Below are 24,212 nucleotides of genomic sequence, written 5' to 3'. Positions count from 1 at the left end.
ATTCCTCATTGACCTCTTTTGACCCTCATGGTGGCCTCAGACTCAAAGGGCTTCCCTTTGGCCCCCTCCCTGCAGGATGCTGGAGTATTCGCTGGACCTGCAGAACGTCAGCTTCTCGGCTGTCAGGACAGTCCGTGTGCTGCGACCCCTCAGGGCTATTAACCGGGTGCCCAGTGAGTGACCCCTCAGCCCTCGGCCCCTGAACAGGGAACCCCAAGAGGAAATATGGAAGTCTCAGATCCCACCCCTACCTCCTGGCCACTCACAGGCCTCATCAGGGTCTGGCACAATGAGGCAGACCCCCTCAGAGAAGGGCTCAGTGGGAATCTGGGCCACTGGAGCCAAAGGGAGCCCCCATACCGGCTGTGGCACTGTGAGATTTGCCTGGAAAGGCTCTTCCCCCTCATTTCAGCCTGACTTTAGGTCCTAGTCTCAGGAGGCCTCAGATGACCTGTTCCCTTCAGCTACACTACCCTCCCTCCAGTGGAAGAGGGCTGGGTGGGAGCAGGGTAGAGAGCTGGCAGGCCAGGAGAAATGGGTGCAAAGTGGGATAGCCTTTTCTAGCCAGAGCCACATCTCATGCAGTCTGGTTTTTGTTGGAACCGCAGTGGCCACACTGAGCATGGCTTCTCTCAAGACAAGGCCGCTCCATGCCTCATCCTCCCGCCTATGTCCCTTTCCACCCCCTTCCAAGCCGCTGCAGCAACTGACTGCCGGGACCATTATCTAAATTAAACCGCATTGGTTTCTGAGCCAGCCAGGCTTTGGCAGCTCCAGCTCCCCCCACATCCCGCCCCCCACCCTTGCTCAGGCCCCCATCGCAACTCCGCAGCCTACACAAACTGCAGATGGTCTCTGCTGCTGTCCCAGTGGGGTGGGTGGGGGCATGCTTCTGGGGCTCTGTGTCTGTTGGAGCAGTAGCCCCCTTTGCTGCTTGTGCACACGTGCCTCTGTGTGGATGTGTGTGTGCGTCGGGGTGGGCAGAGGTGCTCAGTGTGTCTTCCAGGCATTGAGGTATGTTGGTGTTAACGCGATCTCCAGACAGAGGCATGCCTTCTCTTCTCTCCCACTCCAGGTGATGGCTGGCAGATTTATAGGCCTCTAACTACCAGTGTAATTCCCTTAATGCAAACCCTGAGGAATTGATCTCAGTTGGAGCACAGAGAAGCTGAAGGGAGCTGGGGTTGGGGGAAGGGAGAGTGACTGAATGAGAAAACTGGGCTGGTCGGGGGGGAGGGGTGGGGTGGGTGGGCTGCTGTAGTCATCAGGAGGGTTAATTAGCAGCTGCTTAGAAGGTTTTTCCCTGGAGGGGTCAGGGGGTGGCACTTTAGGGCACATGAGTGGCACTTTAGGGGTCAAAACTAGTCACTAGAGGTCTGTGTGTTTGACAAGGGCTTGGTGGCCTAGGGGCTAGTTTGCTGTGTGTACTCAGCCGCTCAGTCATGTCCAACTCTTTGTGACCCCGTGGACTGCAGCCTGCCAGGCTCCTCTGTCCGTGGGGATTTTCCAGGCAAGAATACTGGAGTGGGTTGCCATGCCCTCCTCCAGGGGATCTTCCCAACCCAGGGATCGAACCCAGGTCTCCCACACTACAGGTGGATTCTTTACCGTCTGTGCCACCAGGGAAGCCCATTAGCTGGTTTTGATATCCTAAATCTGGAGTAGGGAAGGTGGGCCATATCTAACAGCATCTTAGGGGGCAGGTTTGTGGAGGCTTTCCCTGTGGAAGAGGTTGTTAACAAATGGCCACCTGAGAAAACAGCCTCAGGTTGCTCAGGTCCTGATGTGAGAGACTGGACCAGGCAGAGGCTAGACTCAGGAAGGGGGCTCAGAACCGTGGGGAAGTGCAGGTCATCTTGGTCCCCACTGAAGGCTTGTTTCTCAGAGGGAAATTCCTCCCAGCTAACATCCCTGCTGGAGTTCTCTGCCTTGGTTTCCCCAGTGACTTTGGGGTCAGGTGATTATGACTGATGAGAGAAAGAAGTTGGATGGGAGTGTGTGTTGTGCGTGTGTGTGTGTGTGTGTGTGCTGCGAAGTGGGATACGGAAGCAGAGCACCTGGTTTTTAAGTCCTGGCACCTGTATTTGGCAGCTCTATGATATTGGACAAGTCATGCCAGTCCTCTGAGCCTTGATCCTCATCTGCAAATTGCGGATGATGGTATCGGCTGTGTGATGATGTTAGGAGAGTTAGGTAGGATGTGGTGCTGGAGACTGTTTTGGACACTGTGGCCACTCTGCCCTTCCTTGGTGGTACTGTGCCCTGACTGGTGTGGGTGGGCCGAGAGGGAGAGTGGGTAGGGGTTAGGGGCTGTGAGGGCTGCCTACAGAGTTGGCACTGTCTGTTGGTCTCCCTCCAGCTTGAGCCGGGCTGCCTCAGCCTCGGAGGCCCCGGTGGGTCCTCTCTGGGAGTGCTGCCAGGCCTGTGGCAGCCAGCCTAGCCCGGCCAGCCTGGCACCCCCAGCGTGCCTTCTGCCCCTACAGGCATGCGCATCCTCGTCACGTTGCTGCTGGACACGCTGCCCATGCTGGGCAACGTCCTGCTGCTGTGCTTCTTCGTCTTCTTCATCTTCGGCATCGTTGGTGTCCAGCTGTGGGCAGGACTGCTTCGTAACCGATGCTTCCTGCCTGAGAATTTCAGCCTGTGAGTGGCACATGGGCGGGGAGGTGACCTGGGAGTGACTGTGGGGCTGGGACCTCCCTCAGTCCCTGTTGCTGGTGACATACCTGTTCTGTTATTAATGATGTGTCTGCCGATCAAACTTGGCTACACACTGAAGTCACCTGGGGAATTGAGACCACTGCTAAGGCCTGGGTTCCCTGGCTCCCCATTCTGATATCATTTGTATGGGGTTCAGCCTGGGTGTGGGAATTTTTAAAAGCTCCTCAGTGAGCCTAAAGTGCAGCCACATTGAGAACCATTGCCCTTGAATGGAGCCTTCCCATATCCTGACTCTGGAATTTCACCCTCAATCTGTGTGCTCCCGGCACCCCTCATGCGCACCCACAAACCCCTGCCCCTGCCTAGTGCTTGCCCTGTGTGCCTCAGTGCATCCACCCAGCTCTCCCTTCCTGGACCCTGTCCCCTGAAAACCCTGGTCTCAGCCTCATTCCTGTCTGCTCCTCAGCCCCCTGAGCGTAGACTTGGAGCGCTACTACCAGACTGAGAACGAGGATGAGAACCCGTTCATCTGCTCCCAGCCTCGTGAAAACGGCATGCGCTCCTGCAGGAGCGTGCCCACGCTGCGCGGAGACGGGGGTGGCGGGCCGCCCTGCGGCCTGGACTACGAGGCCTACAACAGCTCCAGCAACACCACCTGCGTGAACTGGAACCAGTACTACACCAACTGCTCTGCGGGGGAGCACAACCCCTTCAAGGGTGCCATCAACTTCGACAACATTGGCTACGCCTGGATCGCCATCTTCCAGGTGGGGTAGCCTGGGCATTGGGAGAGTTCCCAGAGCCCAAGTGCTAGGACACAGTCCCGGCTTGGAGTAGTCATCCTCAGGCTTGAGTTGGGATCAGGGCCTCTAGAGGAGACTGCAGGCCACTCTAGGGGGCCCGGAAATAACCTGCCCCTTTGCAACCTCCCCAGGTCATCACGCTGGAGGGCTGGGTCGACATCATGTACTTTGTCATGGATGCTCACTCCTTCTACAACTTCATCTACTTCATCCTTCTCATCATTGTGAGTGATTGCTCAAGCTCCTGTGGGGATGGAGGATGCCGGGGAAATGGGTAGGGCGAGTCCAGAGAGGGGACTTGGTCAGAAGTCCTAGCTCTCAGTGCAAGTCTCATAGAGATGCAGGCAGAGGGTGCCTGTTATGGGAAGTTAGAAGGAAATCCAAAGTCAAGGCCTGCCACTCGTCACCACTTAAAATCTTGAGCAAGTCATTCCCCATGAAGCCCCCAGCCCTACCCTGGGCATGTGTCTCTTCATCAGTAAAATGGGTGGTTCTCAACCCAGGGTGATGCCACCTCTCCTAGGGGCTACTTGGAAATGCAAAGGGTGGTTCTGTTTTTTATGAGGACTGGGGGAGCACTTTTGGCATTTTGCTGGGAGGCAGGAGGTAAATAATAGACACCTTGAAATGACAGTCCTGCAAACAAGGAATTGTTCCACTCCAAATTCCCATCATTTGGTGTTGAGAAACACTGTGTGATCTGTTGTTCCAGCTCAGAAGTTCCAAGACGTTATGAGGCCAGAAGACAGAGGCAAAAGTAGCAATATTTAGTGGTTTTAATCACTACCATGATTAATAATTTAATTGCTACCACTTATAGCTAATATTTATTGAGCACTTACTATGTGCCAGCCCCTGCTCGGAGTGCTTTTCTATGTGCTGGTGCATTTAATCCTCACTAGGGTCCTGTCATTATCTCCATTTTACAGATGAGGAAACTGATGTTTCCTCATCCGCCTGACCCAGTCATGCGCTTTGAATGTGCTTTGGCTTAGTCTCGCTGGGCTGAGCGCTGCCGCTGCAGGGTGCTGTAACATCTGCTGCCGCTTCGTCCTCAGATTCCCTGTGAGGTGGCAGGTGCAGGGACTGTGGGCCTCATCTTCCAAACAAGAACTCTGAGCTCCAGAGGGCAGGCTTGCTGGAGCTGAGCATTCAGCCCCGGCTATTGCCTCCAAATCCAACCCTTTTCCCATGTCACCAAGAGGCCAGTGACATAGCCAGACAGAAAGACAGATAAGAGAAAGATGAGAGAAAGAGCTGAAGATCTACTCAGGACTTAGGCTCCAGAGAGAGGTGGAGACAGAATAAAGACCTGTTGGTGAGTGAGAGGGGTCCCTGAGAAAGAACAGCGGCCCCGCCCCCCATCGTCCCTGTTGGGGAAAAGTAGCCAGGCTTGGGGCCTGTTCCCTTCTCCCCACCGTCACCTGGGCAGCAAGGTTAGCACCTCTGGGAAGTGGTCTGTGATCTTTTCCCCCATTCGGCTCTCTCTGAGCCTGGGGAGTGGGAGGGAAGCTGACAGAGAGGTAAAGGACCTTGTTTCCACCCTCCCACACCCCATGAAAAATCTTTCCAAACAGCTCTCCGGAATCACACTAGTGAAGCTAATTATCATAATTACTAGGACACAATCTAGAAAAAAAAAATTTGCCTTTCACCATAAATATTCATTACTTTCATTCTGGGTCATTGTCCAAGCAATTGGCATCCCAGAGGCCCGGGGTGGGGGTGGGGGAGTGGGGTCTGAGGTATGGAAGTGCAGACGTGACAGTGTGGTCAGGTCAGAGTGGCAGCCAGGCCAGTCTGCAGGGTTCAGAGTCAGCCTGTCACCCAGCTTGGGGAGAGGAGAGACATGGTTTGCAAAAGGGATACAGGCAAGGCCAATGGTCATGAGGATACTGAGGCCCCGGGGTTAAAGGTCTTACTCAAGGTCACACAGTAGGACTTGGGACTAGAAGCAAGAGTTTTGTAAATGGTGTTTTTGCCAGAATTTCAAAAGCTCAATCCAATGTGAAAACCCATGTCCCCCAGATAGCATTCATTTCCATAGCCTTCTCTACTCCTAACGGAAGGTGAGAAGGGGGGTGCTCAGGATCTCGGACGATGGGATTGTTTAGGGGCGGGGAATTTGGGAGATATCCTTGCCAGTAACCTCATGATCAATAGCAATTCCTTGGAATTCCACAGAGGTTGGTTCAGGTCTTAGCCTTACTGTGCTGAATGATCATGGGGAAATTCCTCAACATCTCTGAACCTGTTTCCTCACTTGTCAGATAGAGATAATAAAAGTGTCGCCTCTTAAAAAAAATGAAGTGTCACCTCTTCAGACTGTCAGGATGATGAAACAGGATGATGCTTGCACAATTATGAGCCTAGTATCTGGCACCTAGGAAGTGCTCAGTACTCGGCAGCATGCGCTGTGATTCCCTTTCCTTCAGGCTGTCTCCTCTTTTTGTCCCCACCCCAATAGGTGGGCTCTTTCTTCATGATCAACCTGTGCCTGGTGGTGATTGCCACGCAGTTCTCAGAGACCAAGCAGCGGGAAAGCCAGCTGATGCGGGAGCAGCGCGTGAGATTCCTTTCCAACGCCAGCACCCTAGCCAGCTTCTCCGAGCCCGGCAGCTGCTATGAGGAGCTGCTTAAGTACCTCGTGTATATCCTCCGGAAAGCAGCCCGAAGGCTGGCCCAGGTCTCCCGGGCAGCAGGCGTGCGGGTTGGCCTGCTGAGCAGCCCAGCGCCCCGTGGGGGCCAGGAACCCCAGCCCAGCGGCAGCTGCTCTCGCCCCTACCGCCGTCCGTCCGTCCACCACCTGGTGCACCATCACCACCACCACCACCACCACTACCACTTGGGCAATGGGACTCTGCGGGCCCCCCGGCCCAGCCCACAGATCCAGGACAGAGATGCCAGTGGGTCCCGCCGGCTCATGCTGCCACCGCCCTCAACACCTGCCCTTTCCAGGGGCCCTCCCGGGGGAGCAGAGGCTGTACACAGCTTCTACCATGCTGATTGCCACTTGGAGCCACTCCGCTGCCAGGCACCCCCTCCCAGGTCGCCATCGGAGGCATCGGGCAGGACTGTGGACGGTGGGAAGGTGTACCCCACCGTGCACACCAGCCCCCCACCTGAGATGCTCAAAGAGAAGGCACTAATGGAGGTGGCTCCTGCCTCTGGACCCACTGCCCTCACCAGCCTCAACATCCCGCCCAGGCCCTACAGCTCTATGCACAAGCTGCTGGAGACCCAGAGCACAGGTGAGAACTCTGGGTGGAGGCACGTTGGTGCCCCTCACCCGGGGACCAGGTGATGTCCTATCCGAGGGAGGATGAGGGGATCTGGAGTCAGAAGGATGGGGCCTGGGTTCCCATTCTGCCTCTCTCGGCCTTGGGGCCTTCAACCAGTCACATCACTTCTTTGAGCTCTAATTTTCTCATCTCTTAAAATGGTAGTTGTAATTCCTACATTGTAACGATAGCAATAGTTGTGTGTAACAAACACCTATGCTCTGCTCTATGCCGTTTGCAATTGTTGACGATTGCTATGTGCCTGTCGCATGCTTCACAGGCAAAACCCCACTGGGTCTTCTTACCAGTTTAAGTGATAAACTTCCCTTATTTTACTGATGATGAGGAGGAGCTTGGAGAGGTTGTGTGACTTGCCCAAGGTGCTGTCGTTGGCGAGGGGTGGAGTCAGGGCCCTCTGACTCTGAGGTCCATGCGCTATAGTCCTTGTTGCAGGTTCAGAAGGGAAAATGGTGTATGACCACGGTGAGCCCCATGCCCCATGCGAAGGGGACTCATGTAAATACAAATGTCACTCTGTCCCCGTGCAGAGACGTGGGGCTTGGTGCAGCAAGTCCTCAGAGGCCTCTAGACTGAGGGATAGAATACCCACTGTTGTGGGGAAGGGAAATGCTTGTGCCTTGGGGTGTCCCCCAGTCAGGCAAGGGTGACGAGCCCTCCTCTAGAGACTCACAGCAGCCAAAGCCCAGGGCCTGTGCTTCAGGAAGAATGTGGCACGTGGGAGAAGTGGCATATTTGTGGGCTGTTATGTGGGAATGTGGGCTGGACAGGAAGGTGCCATCACAGAACACAGTGGGAAGGGTTCTTATGCCAGCTCCTCTATTATCCTGCCAAGGGGCGCCAGCCAGCCACACACACGTATGGTTCTGTTTCCCTCTGTGTAAAAGGCAGGGCCGGGACCATCACAGCTGTGAGTGGTGCTTACCGATGTCCTCCTGCACGCAGGCGGAAGGGCTGGGCCCCAGGCCACGCGTCTTCACATCTGTGCTTTACCTGGTTGGTCTCTGAGGTTCCTCGCAGCTCTCAGTCTGTGATCAAAGCTGGATTTAAACGGACATTGGTGTCTTGGGATAGGTCACTGTGTCTGTGCGCACTTGCTGTCTGGTGTGTGCGTGTATGCGTAAAGGTGGCCACTGTGTGTCTGTGCCATCTACATGCACATGTCGGGTATTCATGTATGCATGTGTCCACACGTCTGCTGTGTGTAGGTGCGTGTGCGCACGCACAGGGTGGTGCTCTGTTTAGTGTGCACGCACAACCGTGTGTGCACATGCCTGGCACACATGTACTGTGTGATGTGTGTGGATCTGTGTATACCTGTGTTTGGCTCTACATGTATATATGACTTGTAAATGGTATGTGTGTGTACACAGTACATGTGTGTATGCAAGTATGTCTCTACTGCACAAGTGCAAGTGTCTGGCGTGAGAACATACATGAATATGTAAGGCTGTCCAAACCTGAAGACAACCAGCAGTGACTATCAGTGGGATGCTATTGGCATTTGGGGGCGTTCTATTGCTCAGGATCACCCACATTGCAGGTCATTCAGTACCCTTGCTCACCAAGTGCCTAGTACCACCACTGAAAGAACTCCAAACTCCCCCACTCATTTTATATACATGCTGAGGGTAGGTCACCCCAAGTAGGAAAGCCTGGAGCCTCTAACCTCTACCTTCCTGTCCCAGGCACCTGCCAAAGCTCTTGCAAGATCTCCAGCCCTTGCTTGAGGGCGGCCAGCGGAGCCTGTGGCCCAGACAGCTGTCCCTACTGTGCCCGGACCGGGGCAGGGGAGGTGGGGCTCGCTGGCCACGAGCTGCCTGACTCAGACAGTGAGGCGGTTTATGAGTTCACGCAAGATGCTCAGCATGGCGACCTGCGGGATCCCCACAGTCGGCGTCGACGGAGCCTGGGGCTGGATATGGAGCCCAACTCTGTGCTGGCCTTCTGGAGGCTGATCTGTGACACCTTCCGGAAGATTGTGGACAGCAAGTACTTTGGTCGGGGAATCATGATTGCTATTCTGGTCAACACGCTCAGCATGGGCATCGAATACCACGAGCAGGTAGGGGCATGGGCAAGGCGTGGTTCTCGGGGCTGGGGATCCTCTGTCTTCCTCTCCTCCCACCCTGGGTTCAGTTTCCTCTCTGTGCTGTCAGCCTGCATGGCCAGGAGGACAAAAGGAAGCTGCACCGATGCGTGGGAACTCTTTGGAGGATGAAAGCCAGTGAATGTCACGCAGTCCCGGAGTGTGGAGGTTGCCCAGGGGCAGGGTCTGAGCTGGGTGTGTTTTATCGGAACGGTTCTGAGAAGAGGTGGGCTTTAAAGGATATAAATGAGTGGTGAGCATCAGATGCGGGCAAGACCTTTTTGGAAGGACAAGTCATAGATGGGGGTGGGTGGGGCCCGCTGGCATTCACCTGACTCAGTAATTAGGGGTGTGATTGACTGGTGGCAGGAGGGGGCTGTGCAGGTAAAGGTGAGGAGTGGACGCCTGGAGCCGGCGCCTGGGGAGGGTAGAGAGGGTGGCCATCTGCTTCGGGCCTCTGTTCTGAGAGCCCTGCTGCGAGTGGGGAGGGCGCTGCTGGGTAGAGGAGAGCTCCCAGCATGGTGAGGGGACTTGAAACCTTCGCGTTTGAGGAATCATTCTAAGAACCAGGATGTTTAGTCAGGAGAAGAGGAGGCTCAGCAGGGAGAGGCGAGCTGTCTTCAAATATTTGAAGGGCTGTCATGTGGAAGAGCGAGCAGGCTTATTTTGTGGGGCCGATAGCTGCAAGCAATGTGATTTGGGCTGAGGCGGGGAAGAGGCTGTTTTCTCTCTCAGAGCTGTGCAGAAACAGAAGGGGTGTCCTGGGGAACCCCACTGACCCCCCCACTCCCACACTGGAGATGGGAGCAGGTATCATAGGGCCTCACAACTGGCTGTGGCTGCATCCCCCACAGGATATCTTTCAGAAGTCAGCCCTTCCCCTGGTTTGGCCTTCGAGGTCCCCCCCTTGGTGCATTCTTGAGGAAGGAGGGAGGCCAGCAAGCAGGCGCTGTGGTTCCCAGGTCCTTCTGTGCTCTTCTCCTCTGTGTGTTCTCACTGTTCTGGGGCTGGGGGAGAGTCAGCGCTGCCAGAACCCGGTGTAGACGGAAGCCAGGCACTGCCCCAACCCCTCAACTCCTGGGCAGAAGCATGTGGGAGCCAGAGGTGTGGACTGGGCGCACACATGTGTGCATGCACACACGCTGTGGCAGGGGCGGGGTAGCCACGGGGAGGAGTGCCCACCGAGGAGTGCAGGGAATGCACTCAGTCTCAGCTGAGGTGGGGCATCCTAGGTCCAAACCCAGGCTGGAGCAAACATGTGAGGTTCACTTTTCAGGGGGTTCTGAATCCCCTTACCATCTACCCCACTCAGCTCCTACCCTGATTGCTCTGTCCAGCCGAGTGCACCCCAGCCCCAACCCTTTCCCCATCACCATCATACCATGTTGACACCCCTTCCTTTTGTGTCAGTGACCCCCACCCAACTGGCTATACCCTGTTCCTTTCCTGGGGTAGGGAAAGCAGAGAGTGTGGGCGACTTGGGTCCCACCTTGGGTAAGGTGGGGGGAAGTGGAGGTGGGGCCGGACACTGGCTGCAGGGTCAGCAGTGGCGTTTTGGTGGGTGTGTTGTATCTGGCTGCATGGGGCGTGTGTGTGTGTGCTCACGCCTGCTCAGCCAACCTCTGGGGAAGTGGTGCTCTGCTCTGCTAGGCTGGCTGGGGCATGATCCAGGTAACGGCAGCTCCTAATCTCCCATTATGCCAGCTCCCAGGCCTGAACCTCAGCCTCCTCTCCCTCACCCCAGTTCTCGCCATGGTCAGATGCCCCTTCCCCAGGGGGTGCCTCCTCCGCTGCTGATGGAGGATTTGACTAGGCTGGAAAGAAGCTGAGTCACAGAGACAGAGGCCAGATGAAGCTGCAGCAAGAGGGCTTTCAGTTAGACATCCAGAAAGACACCCCCTTGGGGAAGAAATAATAGCAATAAGTCAGGGACGACTGCAGCATCTCCTTACCCAAGTTCCTGAGGCGAGCGGGGGACAGCCTCTGAAGCCTTCAGCAGCAGGGAGTCCTACTCAGTGGGGGCACAGTGTCTGCTCCAGGGAGGAGTTTGTCCCAGTACCTGGTTGCTAAGGGCCCCATGGGGTGAGTGGGAGTCCCCAGCAGGCCAGGCAGATGACTGACTGCGGCCCAGCAGGCTCAGGGGCCGGGAGTGGGAGAAAATCCCAGAAGCAGCCACGGCCCTGTGCTTACAGGCACTGTGGCGTGAATGTCCCGCCATCTGGGTCCTGGAGCCTGAGCAGGCTTGGGGGGTGGGGGCAGGGAAAAGTGCAAGGAGGCATGGAGGCCAAAAGACAGAGACACAGAGGGACACAGAAAGAGAAAGGGAGAGACAGAGATGGGGAGATGAGGGCAGAGAGAGCGGGATGGAGGCCTGGGCAGGGGGCGAGGGGGTGGGGGACACAGAGATGAGACAGTCAGAGATATAGAGAGGGAGATGGAGACTCAGGGGAGGAGGCAGAGACAAGCGGAGGCACAGAGATATAGGGGTGACAGAGATAGTCATGGACAGGAAGCCAAAGACAGGCTAAGACCTGGGTGCAAACAGGAACAGCCTGGGCAGTGACCGGGAGACAGAGGCTCTGATGGAGCCTCAAACGGAGGAGAGGAGGAGCCAGCTGAGCAAGAGAGCTGAGAGACACAGCAAGGAAGAGCGTCTGCAGCTGCTGACCGAGGCGAGGCCAGAGGCTCATGGTTTCCCCGCGGCGCTCGTAATAAGGCAGTTGTGTCCATCGATCCTGGTATTGATCAGACTGAGGGGCACTGGTGAGGGTGTTGCTGGTGCTTCCCTGGAAGAGGAGCCCAACCCTCTTTCCAGCCCTGTCCTCTCCCACCGTCACCAACTTTACCCTTCATTCGGTTTTCCTGTCAAGAATAGAGATACCCTAGCTGCATTCTACCAAGCCCTTGACTGAGGAAGCACTCATTTTGTCATACCCCACCCTCCCCAAGGTGGACCCTATGCTGTTCACACCGTCCTGCTTTCCCCACCCCTTAACCCCACAGCTGGTGGCAAAGTGGCAGGGCTGGTTTATACAGAGAGACTGGTGAGGACAAAGACACAGGACTCTGAGAAGGGAGCAGGACTCTGACTTGAGGTCGGAAATATAATCTGATAGAGGGTAGGCATGTGTGTGCCCTGCCCACCAGGGGGCAGAACCTGGAACAGGGAAATTGTGAACTACCCATCTGTCTATCCATCCATTCCACACACGTTTTCTGGGCATCAGAGTTGGGCCTAAGCAGTGGCATGCTACTAAATGTTTAATAACCAGCCCTTTAAAAGGAAAAAAGGTACTGATTTGTGGTATTTGCAGTGTTCACCAATTTCCATGGTGCAAATGCTCCCACTGTGGCCGGTTTCTAACTCCTAATGTGATGTCACTGCATGTGGAGTTGGGAAGAGACATGCATAACCAGACGCTCTAGTACAACACCGGGCCAAGGCACTCCATCCTTCCTCTCAAAGACCCCATGACAGATAAGCAGTCACACTTACTCGATGTAGTGCCTGCTGGGAAAGGATGCTCAGAGGAGTCGCCCGTGACCCAGCCTGGGGAAAGGATTCAAGAAGGGCTTCCGCAGGATATGACCTGGGAGCTGAGTTTGAATGGAAAGTGGGATGTAGCTAGCAAAGGGTGGAGAATAGGGCATAGCATAGGGGAGGACCGGAAGCACCAGACCCCAAAACAGAGAGATTTATAAGGAGTTCAGAGTGAATTGGGCACTGGGTTGGGGCTGGGATGGCAAACAATAAGAGATAAGCTTGGAAAAACCTCAGAGCCAGGTCCTGAGAGGAATAGGACGGAGTTTGGATTCTACCCTGAAGGTGATAGGTGCCAACAAAGGTTTTGAGCAAGTCCACGGTATGTGTTTGTATTGTACCAGAAGCCCTGTGGGGAGCAGAAGGGAGTGAGAGACAGGAGGCAGGGAGGCCAGTGAGAGGGCTACTGCCATAACCCAGCCAGTTCGTATACCGTGTCCCTGGCGACAGAGAGAAGCATGCTGGGAAGATGGAGACAGAGAGAAGCATGCTGGGAAGAGCTGGCAGTGGCTGAATCTGCAGAACTCAACTCCAGTTGGATATTTGTGAGGTGGCAGCAAGGATGACACCCAGGTTTCTGCTTCTGGGAGGAGCACTGGGGCTTGTGCACATTGGGGCTGGATGGCATTGCTTACAAACTGCCTGTGGGATGCCCAGGGTGTCTCTGGAGTGCAGAAGAGAGGTGTCCCCTGGAACCTGTCTGGCTGGGTATGCATGGGGGCAAGGCCTTCCAGGAGGATGAGGTCTTAAGGACACAGGAACTTCGTAATCACCTTCCTTCCTAGTTCTGGATTGCTGAGAGTTGGAGCCAACCTCATGCTCTAGAAGAGAGACAACAGCAGGTTTGGGGGCGGGGGAGCACACAGCCCACTGGTATCCTGGGCTGCAGAGAAGAGGGAGGGAGGGTCCAGAATAGGCAGTCTTTCAGGCCCGAGAGGACAGGGCAGGTGATGCCTCTGCTCATTTCTCAGACTCTGGGCCCATCCTGTCACTCTAGATACATGTTCAGGGAGGGTTTCTATTTATAAATGAGTGAGGTCAGCTGTTCAAGGCAAGGGAAGCTGGGTGGGGTAGGGTGAGGAAGAGACCAGATGTGGTAGGTCTTAACTTTGAGGGGATTCACAAACTCCTTTTGGATTCTGTTAAAAGCCAGGGCCATCTCTCTAAAAGATAGACACACACATGGATACCCCAGTGCAGACTTCGAGGACAGGAGTTTACAGACACCTGTCCTGTTCCTTGGGCTTCCCAGGAGCCCTTGGCCTGCAGAGGAGCTGGGACTACAGGCCAAATAAGACTTTGGAGGACAATCTCTTACAGTTGCCCTGACCCCAGACTTTCAAAGGCTCTCTACACGTGGGAGGGAGAAGGGTGCTTTTCTGGAGGTGGCCTGCTGAAGGGGGCATCCTCTGGCTCTACGGCTCCCTCTATTCATCAAACAGGGAGAGTGCGTCCTGTGCACAGCACATTTGAAGAGAATAATAGACTGGGGGTATGGGAAGTGCCAGGAGCTCCAAAGAAACTTAGGTTCCAGCAGAAAAGGCATTCTGCTTGATTATGCCAAATGCCGTAAAGGAGATTTCTGGGGACAGAGGAGTGATGTTCACACCCAGGTCGGGGATTTTGGAGGGCTTTCTGAAGGAGGTGTCTTGTGAGAGTGGCCTTGAAAGAAAAGTGTCACTGGCAGCTGAGGCCAGGAGCAGAGGGGTCTGGTGGAGGGATTGGGGAGAGTTCTGGCAGCCTGGCCTGGGAATGCACAGGGAGGCATGGGATGCTCTGAAGGACCATCATATAGCCTCCCCCACTCCACCCCAACTTATCTGAGCAGGGGCGAAATGAATCCAGCAGTGCTCTTGAAGCTGGAGCTTCCAGGAGGTGTGGGCTGGTTTGGGGGTGGGACCCAGAGACTATTTCTATCATCCAGATCAGAGGCAAGGAGGGCCCCCAGGATGGTGGAGGGGAAACAGAGCTAGTGGGTGGGGCACAGCCATTCCATTGGCAAGGTCTGTGGGCCCAGGCACCTGCTGCTAGAGGGATGAAGAGCAGGCATAAGTCCGAGATAACTCCTAGGTTGCAAGATGGAATCCTGGAGAGGGAAGTCCATGGAGCCGGGAAGCTGGGGAAGGAACAGGTTTGGGAGAGGGGGTGAGAGGGCTTGTTTTGGCCGTGCTGCATCTGAGCTGGCTGGGGGCCATCCTGGGAAGGCTGTCGGGCGGGTTGGCTCTCTGGGTGAGGAGCCAAGGCTTGGAGGGAGATTGGTTTGTGTGGTCCATACCCTGGTGACAGCCGGAAAGGCGGGAATGCAGGAGATGGAGAAGCGGGAGAGCCCAGGGAAGGAAGTGGGCTCTGCTGAACCCTGAGGAATGTTGGCCTGAGGGCAAAATGGCAGGGGAGAGGGAGAAGAGGGCAGGAAATGGCCAGCAGAGAGTCAGGGAAGTAGAGGGAGGTGGCCACAGGCAGGGAGGCGAGTGCAGGCCCAGGCATTGTTCGGGCATCCAGAAGTTGAAGACTGGGAAGAGGGTCCTTGGAGAGAGCTGGGGTGGTGGGGCCCAGGGTTCAAGGGTGAACAGGCCTGGATCCAGGTGAAGGTTTCAGCTTTTAGGCAGGGGAAGGGATACTGGAGACGTGACGAAACAGGGGCAGCTGATGGAGTGAGATGGAGCCAGGGGAGCCAGGGGGTGGGTGAAGGTCCAGGTGGAGCAGGCCCTGGCTCCTTTCCGGGTGGGAAGAGAGACGAGTAGGTTGCCGGATGCAGAGCTGTCTGGGGGGGACGTGAAGCCCCAGAAGGCAGGAGGCCAGGTTGGAAGTGGGATGGAGGCCCAGGGGAGGAAGATCTGAAGCAGCTCTTGGGGTGAAAGATGGAGACCCAATGATGAGGACCACGCATACAGGCGCAGAGCAACCCGGGGGCCCCAGTAGGGTATTTCCCTGTCCAGTCGGCACCGGTTCATAAATAGCAAAGCTCAGCAATTTGACAGTTGCAGCAATGAGGCGGGCTTGGGGGAGGGGGGACTAACCTGGACTGGACAGGAACCCTCTGAGATCTGCGGCCTGAGGGCAGCCTTTAGATGGCCCACCACAACTGGATAGAGAGGTGGCACAGCCGAATGAGGGGCAGGGGCCATAGCTTCGAAAGTTTAAGCCACAGAAGCTTGGGCTGGCTCTCTCAGGCCGAGTGAGCACTGCGGGTGCCCTGTGCCTGCTTAGCCGTGTGTCCCCCTGGGGTGGCCCTGGGGAGCTGACAGGAGACCATGGGGAGAGAGCAAAGTCATCGCAGGGTGTGAGGTGCTGAAGCACAATGCCACCTAACAAGGGGCCTAGAAGGGCTAGAAAACATGCTGGGAGGCCCCCCCAGGGGGACGACGAAGAGCAAGGCCGTGATCTGTGTGATGAGGCCTGTGAGGTCTCCTAGCAACCTCCTGCTGCCCAGGCGTCCCCTGACCTCCCACACCTCCTTGGAGGAGGAGAAGGGGTGAGGTCCCGCTGACCCAGTGGCCCTTGCCCCATCGCTGCGGCCCACCTGCACCACCTCTTTTGACTATGAAAGTGGCACAGAACTGTCAAAAACAGAGGTGAGGTGAGCCGAGGAGCCAGAACTGGGGAGCAGAGACTCCAGGGTCCCAGGAACAGGTGGCCTCAGAGGAGGCAGGGGATGAGGATCTGGCAGGGCCAGAGTGACTCCCCTCAGTTCTGGTTGGGCTTGTCCCTGCCTGCACCCTCCCTGCGAAAGGCACGTCCCTGTCTGTCAGAGCCGGCTTTCAGGCCTCCTGCCTGGACCGCTGCAGTATCCCCTAATCGCGCGCAGCCTCTTCGTCACTCCAAGCCGTCCGCAGGCTGCCACCGCTGCAGTGGCTTAATCTTCTTAATATACCATTTTGCACACCTCCTCCCTCCCCCCAGAAGATCATGGGCAGAGGCAAGTCCAGCCTGAGGCAAGTCATGGAGCAGAGTCAAGGCCATTCTGGCTGGCCCTGCCCACCTGGCAGCCTTGATGCCCAGAGGCCCCTCCCACCCTCTGACCAGGGCAGACACTGGATCCTCTGTCCTGGAGGATGCCCTGCACATTCCTTCCTCTGCTCCTTTGCTCAGGCCCCCTGGCAGCCGGGGATACCTTCCATGGGAGTTCTCCTCCCACTGCCTTCTCCCCACTGGCCCACTGACCTCAGCTGGCTTGAGTTCCTGGGGCCCTTCTGGTGTCTGCCTCCACATGGTGCTTAGCTTCAGACTGCAGGCACTCTGTTCTACCACATGTGAGGACTGCTGTCAGTGCCCATGGGGCCAGTAGAGCAGGACTCTGGCCTGGGTGTTTCCACAGGGTGGAGCAGCCTTGCCACAGAGGGGTGTTACCCTGTTTAATAGAAGAGGCCACTGGGAACCAGCAAGGTTAAGGACTTGCCTGGGTCACCCAAGTGGAAAGTCTCCGAGTTGGCAGGCCTCCTGCATTCAGGTTTAGCCCCACCTCTTAGCAGGGTTGCACACACCATGGGGACTTTAAGGGTTAGTGGATAAAGGTGCTCTGGGTTTCAGGGGAGTCCTGGTGCTGGGAAGTATTGAGCAGCTTACCCGGGGCCCAGTTACTCCAGGCTGACAGGCTAAGGGGAGGGGAAGCACTGGGAGATGGGAGATATACAGTTAGCCTCACATAGAGAAGAGCCTGGGGCTTCTGGGTGAGAACCTCAAGCTGCCTGGCCTCCATGTGCAGAAAGGCCCCTACTGGGCCTTGACCTCCTTGAACAGGAGGGAGGATGCAGTCTAGAGCAGAAAAAGGACTTCCTGGCAGCCAGAGGGGCTTGTATGAGTTTGTGCCGGCGGTCTGGGTGTGTGCGGGGCGGCAGCCTGGAGAGATGTGGAGGCAAGTGCAGGTGGGCCTTTCTAAGCGCGCGATGTGACCTCCATCAAGGCACCACATCTCGGAACCTCAGCCTCCTTGCCGTCAAGGAAGCCTACATCCCTCCCTTTTCTGGTGTGAGCAGGGAGGAAACGGACCTCCGGGAGGAAGGGCTTAGCGGTGCAGGGCACTAGTCAGAGTTGGCTTCCTCTCTGTCCCTCTGCAGCTGCAGTGACTGTGATCACAGCTCTGGTCCCTGGGGCAACGGTGTTGCTAAGATTGTGTCTCTGTGTCCTCGTCCTGCATTTGCAGAACATTCCCAGCTTCTGATTTAGTAACTTGGGCAGACCTGGCTGTCTGAGAAAAGAGCACTTTTTTCCCATGGATCACGGGGAATTTGGTGCCCTGGAAGGGAATAGGCATTGCCCATAAGTTTGTGCACGGAGGAGAACAAGTGAAGGCCGGGGGAGAGTGCCAGCCAGGCCCTCCTTCCTACCTGCTCCTTCAGTCCTGGAGCCTCCTGGCTGGGCAGGCTGGAGCTCCGGCCTTTGCCGCCACCCCTCGAGGAGAGCGGTGACGCAGGCCTTCGGGGAGCCTGCACCACCCTTCTGATGAGGCTCTAGGTTGGGGTGCTGGCAGGAGTGTGTGTGTCTGTGCGTTATGTGTGAGCCCTCAGGTACAGACTGCCGCCAGCCCTGTAGACAACATCAAGAAACAGTGAGAACATCCCTCTCCCTACACACCTGGCTGTACTTCACAGATTCACTAATGAAGTAAATACGTGATACCAAAAGCTATCATGTTTTCACCATTTTATTAAGTTTTGTCTTCGGTGGCTTTTTTTGTGGTTAATTCATATGCTCTAAACTTTACCCATTATATGTGTGTGTTATACTTTCAGACTTGTTCTTTATTAATGCCTCTGCATTCATGTGGAATATAACTTATATACCAAAGAAGATACTTTATGTATTCAGTCCGTCCATGTGTCTGGATTCATGAGCCCCTCACTGTCACCTCTGGATCCTGTCTGTCTACTCTTCTTGGAGTCAGAGTAGGGTGGGAATGGATCCCACTCCCACTCTCCCCATCCTGTGACTTTGCACTGGCCGTGCATCATCTTTTGGCCTCTTGTGCTTATCTGCAAGATGTGGAAGGGAAGGTTGTTGTGTGCATGGTACGAGGTGAGACCCACAGAGCGTCGTACCCGTGTGGCCTGCACTTACCATCTTTATCAAATCCAAGAATGGACAACTGGGTAGGTGGCAGAGTGACAGAGAGGCAGGTTCACTGACCACAGCTTCCCGACAGACTGGACTTGGGAGCAGAAGGTGGGCGATCCACTTAGTCCCGGGGGGGCCTAAGCCCTGGGCTTTAGCTGTCCTGACTGTGGCCCCTTGCCCTGTGCTGTGGTCCTCTGTGACCCCACTGGCTAAGTCAGGTGGCACTGCCCCCACCCACAGTCTGGGGGGCAAACTCTCACCTGAGATCTGCTGAGGCAACATGACACTTACTCCGTCTCTGGACAGCTGGCTCTCAGCCTTGCCAGCTGACCCTGGCTCAGCTCCCCAGACCTCTCTGGAGAGAATCCATGTGTGGGCTGAAAACTTCTCTCCTTCTGAGAAGCCACTGACCTCTCAAATGCCCCTCACCTGCCAATCAGAAGGCCCAGCCTACCACCTCTCCCACTTCTCACCCAGGCTGGCTGTGTAGATTGGGATTATTAAGATATATTTGGTGGTACCCAGGGCCTGACTCCATGCTTGGGTGATCTACCTGGGCAGCTGGCCAGATGAGGCAGCTGGGTAAACAGGGGGAGGTATCTGATGGACTAAGGACTTCACTGGTTATTTATTCAAACTTCTAGTGTAGCTAGTATGCACCTTGGGCTTTGGGGGTGATCAAAACACCTCATCAGGTGGGCAGTAGGCTCCATTGAGCCAATCATATTTCACCCTGCAGCTTCAGTCATCAACCAGGTTGGGCCTCCCTTTCTCCCCTGACATGGCTCGTTCCCTGTCCTCAGCCCTGTGATGCCTTCCCCTCCTCTCTGCCTGGAGAGACCCCATTCACCCTCAGAGTTCATTTCAAGAGCTGTCTCCCAGCTAAGGCTTTCCCAGTGTGTTCCTCAGTCACCTTCTCTCCTCCGAACTCCTGGATTTACTATCTGGATAATTTATTTTGGCACCAAAGCATCTAAGGCCTCTCGTGGTTATTCAACGGTTTCGTGTGTGTATGATTTGTTTCCAGCTAGACTCTGAACTCCCAGGAGGCAGGGAGCATTGCTGGCATGTTTTTGCCTGCCTGGTGGATTATATGGTAGGGACTTAATATTAGGAGGGATGCTCAGTCACTCAGTCATGTCCGATTCTTTGTGACCCCATGGACTATAGCCTGCCAGGCTTGTCTGTCCATGGGATCATCTCAGCAGCAATACTGGAGTGGGTTGCCATTTCCTCCTCCAGGGGATCTTCCCAGCCCAGGGATTGACCCTGCATCTCCTGGGGCACCTACATTGGCAGGCAGAGTCCTTGCCGCTGAGCCACCATATTAAGAGGGAGGAGGCACTTAATATTCTGTGCTAGAAGAGCAAATGAAGTAGAGTTTGTCATTAAGTCTGATGGCCTCTCTAGTACGTGTTCGCTGTCCTAATCCCAGACCCTGGGTAGGAGTATTAATTACTTCCAGTGTTTTACATTTGACCAGAGAGATTAAGGATCTTGCTAAAGGTCACACAGTGATTTGACAGGATAGGCTGAGAATTAACCCAGGTGTCCCAGTCTCGGGGAGCAGCTCCAGGTACCACATCATGTGTGACATCTTTCTTGGGGATCTCCCATCTGCTCATTGGTGTGTTTGTATGTACATGCTTGCTTGTGTGCACGTGTGTGTGCGCGCATGTATGCATTTGTGTGTCTTTGTGTGTACATGTATGCAGTGTGTGTGTGTCTGGAAGGAAATAATGTTGCCAACAGTTGTCCAAGAAAATGCTGCCAAGTCCACAGAGTAATTGTGGAGAACATGTGACTTCGCGTATGGCTGTGTGACTGGATATGTGTATGAGGCCTTGGCAATCACCTTCTGGTGTCCACCAGCATCAGTGCACAGCTGGCCTGGGCCTGCTGAGCTGACGTGACAGCACAGGACAGGCTGGGTCTCGGAGCACCCAGTAGGAAGTGGGTGGAACCCACAGCACAGGCCTCCAGCGAGCCTGTGGCCCCAGGATCGGAGACTCAGCTGAAAATAACTAGGGGCTGGGGGCTTTGTGCCTTGGCCACCCCGAGTGCATTTTCTTATGGATGCTTTTGGGGGGCGTCCTCCCATTAGCCCAAGCATTCAGCCCCTAGCTTGCTGTCCCTGCTCCCGGATGTGTAGGAAGGCCAGATGTTTTTGAGGACGGGGACAAGGGGCTCAGGGACAAGCCTCTGCTCCTTCACGGTCCACCCTGTCTTCTAGCCTGAGGAGCTCACCAATGCCCTGGAAATCAGCAACATCGTCTTCACCAGCCTCTTTGCCCTGGAGATGCTGCTGAAGCTGCTAGTATATGGCCCCTTTGGCTACATTAAGAACCCCTACAACATCTTTGACGGCGTCATTGTTGTCATCAGGTATGACTGCCCCTCTGCTCCCTCTTGCCTGAGGAATGCCCTTAGGGTAGCTTGGGGTGAGGAGCCACACACCCAGTTCCTCTGGGCCTGGAATCAGGCCCCACTGACCCAGAGGCCCCCTGCTCCCCTAGCTGGGGATTCTCTGTGCCCCTCGCAGCGCATACCACACTCTCTCTCAGCCCTCCCTTGCTCGCACAGAATGTGGTCTTCCATCTGCTTTGGCCAGGCTCCTCTGAAATCTCTGCTCTCATTTCCACTCCTTGTCCTTGACCCCATGCAGGTCTGGGGTGGGCAAAGATTGGGGAGTTGGCTTTGGAGCAGAGTTGGAGGAGGTGTAAGGCCCAGCCAGCTGTCCCTGCTTACAAAGTGCTTGGAGACTGGCAACTTGCTTTAGGGTTTCCAAGACCTTGGGAAAGTGTTCCACTGTTCCCCACCGCCTCAGGCCCTGGGCCAGAAGAACTGCTTTATTGCTTTTTGGAATTGGCTTTAGATTTCATTAGAAGAGAACAAAGCAAACATTCCATAACTTGAGGCTGTTGCTTTGGCTGAAGGAAGGAGAGGACTGGCCCGGAGGGGAGAGCAGGAGGGAGGGAGCTGTCACCCTGCCCCTTGCCTCTTGGAGCTCCTGCCTAGAGACCCAAGTTTCCCTCAGAGCCCACTTTCTCAGTGCTGGCCAGGCCAGGCCCTCAGGTGCTTCTGTGCCCTCCCAGTGGGTGGGGTGGGGGGGAAGGTGAGCATGCAGAGGCCTCAGGCTCAGGCTCTGGCTCCTGCCCCACCCCCCGCCCCTTGCAGCGTGTGGGAGATCGTGGGCCAGCAGGGGGGCGGCCTGTCGGTGCTGCGGACCTTCCGCCTGATGCGGGTGCTGAAGCTGGTGCGCTTCTTGCCGGCGCTGCAGCGGCAGCTCGTGGTGCTCATGAAGACCATGGACAACGTGGCCACCTTCTGCATGCTGCTTATGCTCTTCATCTTCATCTTCAGGTGAGGGCAGGTGCGGCATCCGTGCCAGCGGGGTGAGGGCCTGAGGGGCAGGGGTTTCTGGGGCCCTGACCCCCAATCCCGCGGCTCCTGTGTCTTCAGCATCCTGGGTATGCATCTCTTCGGCTGCAAATTTGCATCTGAGCGGGATGGGGACACGCTGCCGGACCGGAAGAATTTTGACTCCCTGCTCTGGGCCATCGTCACTGTCTTTCAGGTGCAGGGCAACAGGAGAGGGTGGGCAGGGTGGTGGGGGTGCCCCGGTGAAGGCCCTGACTCCCTTCCTCGGCCCACAGATCCTGACTCAGGAGGACTGGAACAAGGTGCTCTACAATGGAATGGCCTCCACGTCATCCTGGGCTGCCCTTTACTTCATCGCCCTCATGACCTTTGGCAACTATGTGCTCTTCAACCTGCTCGTTGCCATTCTAGTGGAGGGCTTCCAAACGGAGGTAACCCCCTGCCTGCAGCAGTCCACTTCCAGGAGGAATTGGCTGCACTGCTGGAGTGGCGGTGTCCTGGGAGGTTCTGCAGGAAGTGCCCTTCAGACAGGCTGGGGGACTAGGACTGGGGGGTTCTGAGTTTCAGGCAGCCCCTTGGCACTTGAGAGACAGGGTGGTTGTTGGGGGGGAGTATCCCTGGATCCAAGGTGAGCTACTGAGTGGGCTTCCCCGACAAAGTTGGCTAGACTCTACCCCAGGGAGCTGGACAAGATGAGTGTTGGCACACGGACAGCTGGATCCCTGAGCACAGGTGTGCTTGGGGACATCTGGAAGGAACCCATCTGAGTTGAAGGGTGGGAGAAGTTTGCATGCAAATCATCTGGGCTTTGGCTGAGCTGGTGAAGATGGCACCAGCGCCCAGGGAGAACTGAGCTGCCCTGGTTGAGAAATGAGCCCAATTAGCTGCGGGCATGGCAGAGATGAGCGTCCTATTTCCAGCCCAGGCTCCATCACTTTCGTCATAGGCAGCATCATCAATTAATATTGATTTACATTGATCCCACCCTCACCCTGCCAGGACGCAGTCTCCGCCTGAAGGGCTGCATACCATTCTGCTCCCTCAGCTCAGCCCCTCTTCCTACCCGAGTCCCAGGCCCAGCCCAGCTTCCCAGCACCTTGCACAGGGCAGGTCGACTCAACCTAGAAATGCTCCAGGTTGGGTGTGGAGAAGCTCTTGGTCCATTTCTCTCCGGGTGACCCGGATGGAAGCTCCCGCTGCGGCCTGGTCTATAAATATCCAGCACACGGTGGAAAAACAAAAGTCTATTTTCTGACTCCTTCCCAGCCTTGCGAGGGAGGGCTGTTCCCTGTGGGCTGGGCTGGATGCAGGTGTGGGTATGCCTCTCCCATGCCGGCGTCCTCCCATTGGAGTTCCATAGTTAACCGTTGTTGCATTTCCTCCCCACCCTTGGTGATGCCTGGGCCTCTTGATGGGAGGGAGGGACATTGGTACTCTCCCTTGGATGGGACCTTTATTAACCCTCTGTGGCCTAAAGGGTTAAGGATGTCAGTGTGTTCCATATGAGTCAAGGTCTACATGGAGACCCACCGCTTGGCCACTGCTTTTGGCCTGTGGGTGGAGGAGCTGAGTGGGGACAGTGGTCCTTCAGTGTCTTCCAAACCACAGCTCCTGACAGCTAAGATTCCCTCAGAAAAATTCCTGTGGAACTCTATGGAAATAGAAAACACCCCAAGCCTATTTCCCTCCTTCAAGTGGCCATTCAGCCGTCTTGGCAGTCCTGGAGATGCCTGGTACAGGCACCCCTCCCCATCCCTAGTCCTTCCAGCAGACACCTTGTTAAACTGAGAGCTGTGGAACTGGCCTGGTTGCTAGGCAGCAACAAAGTCTGCGTGTGGGAATGGAGAGCAGTCTGGCCTTTGGGCCTGGCCTAGTCACTCTGGCCCTCCTGGGGGCTTGTGGCTGTCCCAGCATGAGGGTTTCCCCAGGGTCTGGGGCCATACCCTCCTCAACAAGTGCCTAGGAGAGGGTCTCACTCAGGGTGTGATGCTTTGGGTCTGGGGTGGGATGGAGAAAGGATTTCAAGATCAGCTTCTTCGTGGGGGTGGGCAGCAGCATGGCCCTGAGACGCCCATGTGAGGAGCGAAGTCAGCTGCTCACTATCTATCCTAGAAACCCCTGGGTCGGTGCGGAGGTTGGTCACTCAATGCCAGTGACCTGGACACCTGCAGAGACACCTGCCCTCAACTGCATGGAATTTTCAGAGGCACACTTGTGGCTCTGAGGGCGCCCCCAAATCTGGCAGAAGACGTTGGCTTTTGCTATTGCAATGACCTGCTTTTTTACCAAGGAGGCAACCTACCTCAGCAGAGGCAGTGGCCACCCCCATTTTGTTGGCCGTCATCAGCAAGAGGCCTCAATGGTCACCCCTTGCTGGGCTTGCCACC

At 55.8% G+C, this 24,212-nt stretch overlaps 1 protein-coding gene across 1 annotated transcript in view; it reads left to right on the top strand.

Moving 5' to 3' along the window:
* Window positions 1-24,212, top strand: part of CACNA1G (calcium voltage-gated channel subunit alpha1 G) — a 60,983-nt gene that overhangs the window by 8,016 nt on the left and 28,755 nt on the right. The window contains exons 4-13 of the mRNA XM_052658284.1: window positions 76-173; window positions 2,484-2,643; window positions 3,128-3,428; window positions 3,596-3,688; window positions 5,932-6,715; window positions 8,452-8,828; window positions 20,678-20,829; window positions 21,622-21,807; window positions 21,907-22,021; window positions 22,101-22,256. Of these exons, the coding sequence (XP_052514244.1) occupies window positions 76-173; window positions 2,484-2,643; window positions 3,128-3,428; window positions 3,596-3,688; window positions 5,932-6,715; window positions 8,452-8,828; window positions 20,678-20,829; window positions 21,622-21,807; window positions 21,907-22,021; window positions 22,101-22,256 (2,422 nt within the window). The remainder of the gene's footprint in view (window positions 1-75; window positions 174-2,483; window positions 2,644-3,127; window positions 3,429-3,595; window positions 3,689-5,931; window positions 6,716-8,451; window positions 8,829-20,677; window positions 20,830-21,621; window positions 21,808-21,906; window positions 22,022-22,100; window positions 22,257-24,212) is intronic.

The sequence above is a fragment of the Budorcas taxicolor genome, chromosome 19 (genome assembly GCF_023091745.1).
Source record: "Budorcas taxicolor isolate Tak-1 chromosome 19, Takin1.1, whole genome shotgun sequence".
NCBI lineage: Eukaryota > Metazoa > Chordata > Mammalia > Artiodactyla > Bovidae > Budorcas > Budorcas taxicolor.
The sequence above is the reverse complement of the archived record's forward strand: the minus strand, read 5'-3'. Positions and strand labels throughout refer to the sequence as shown.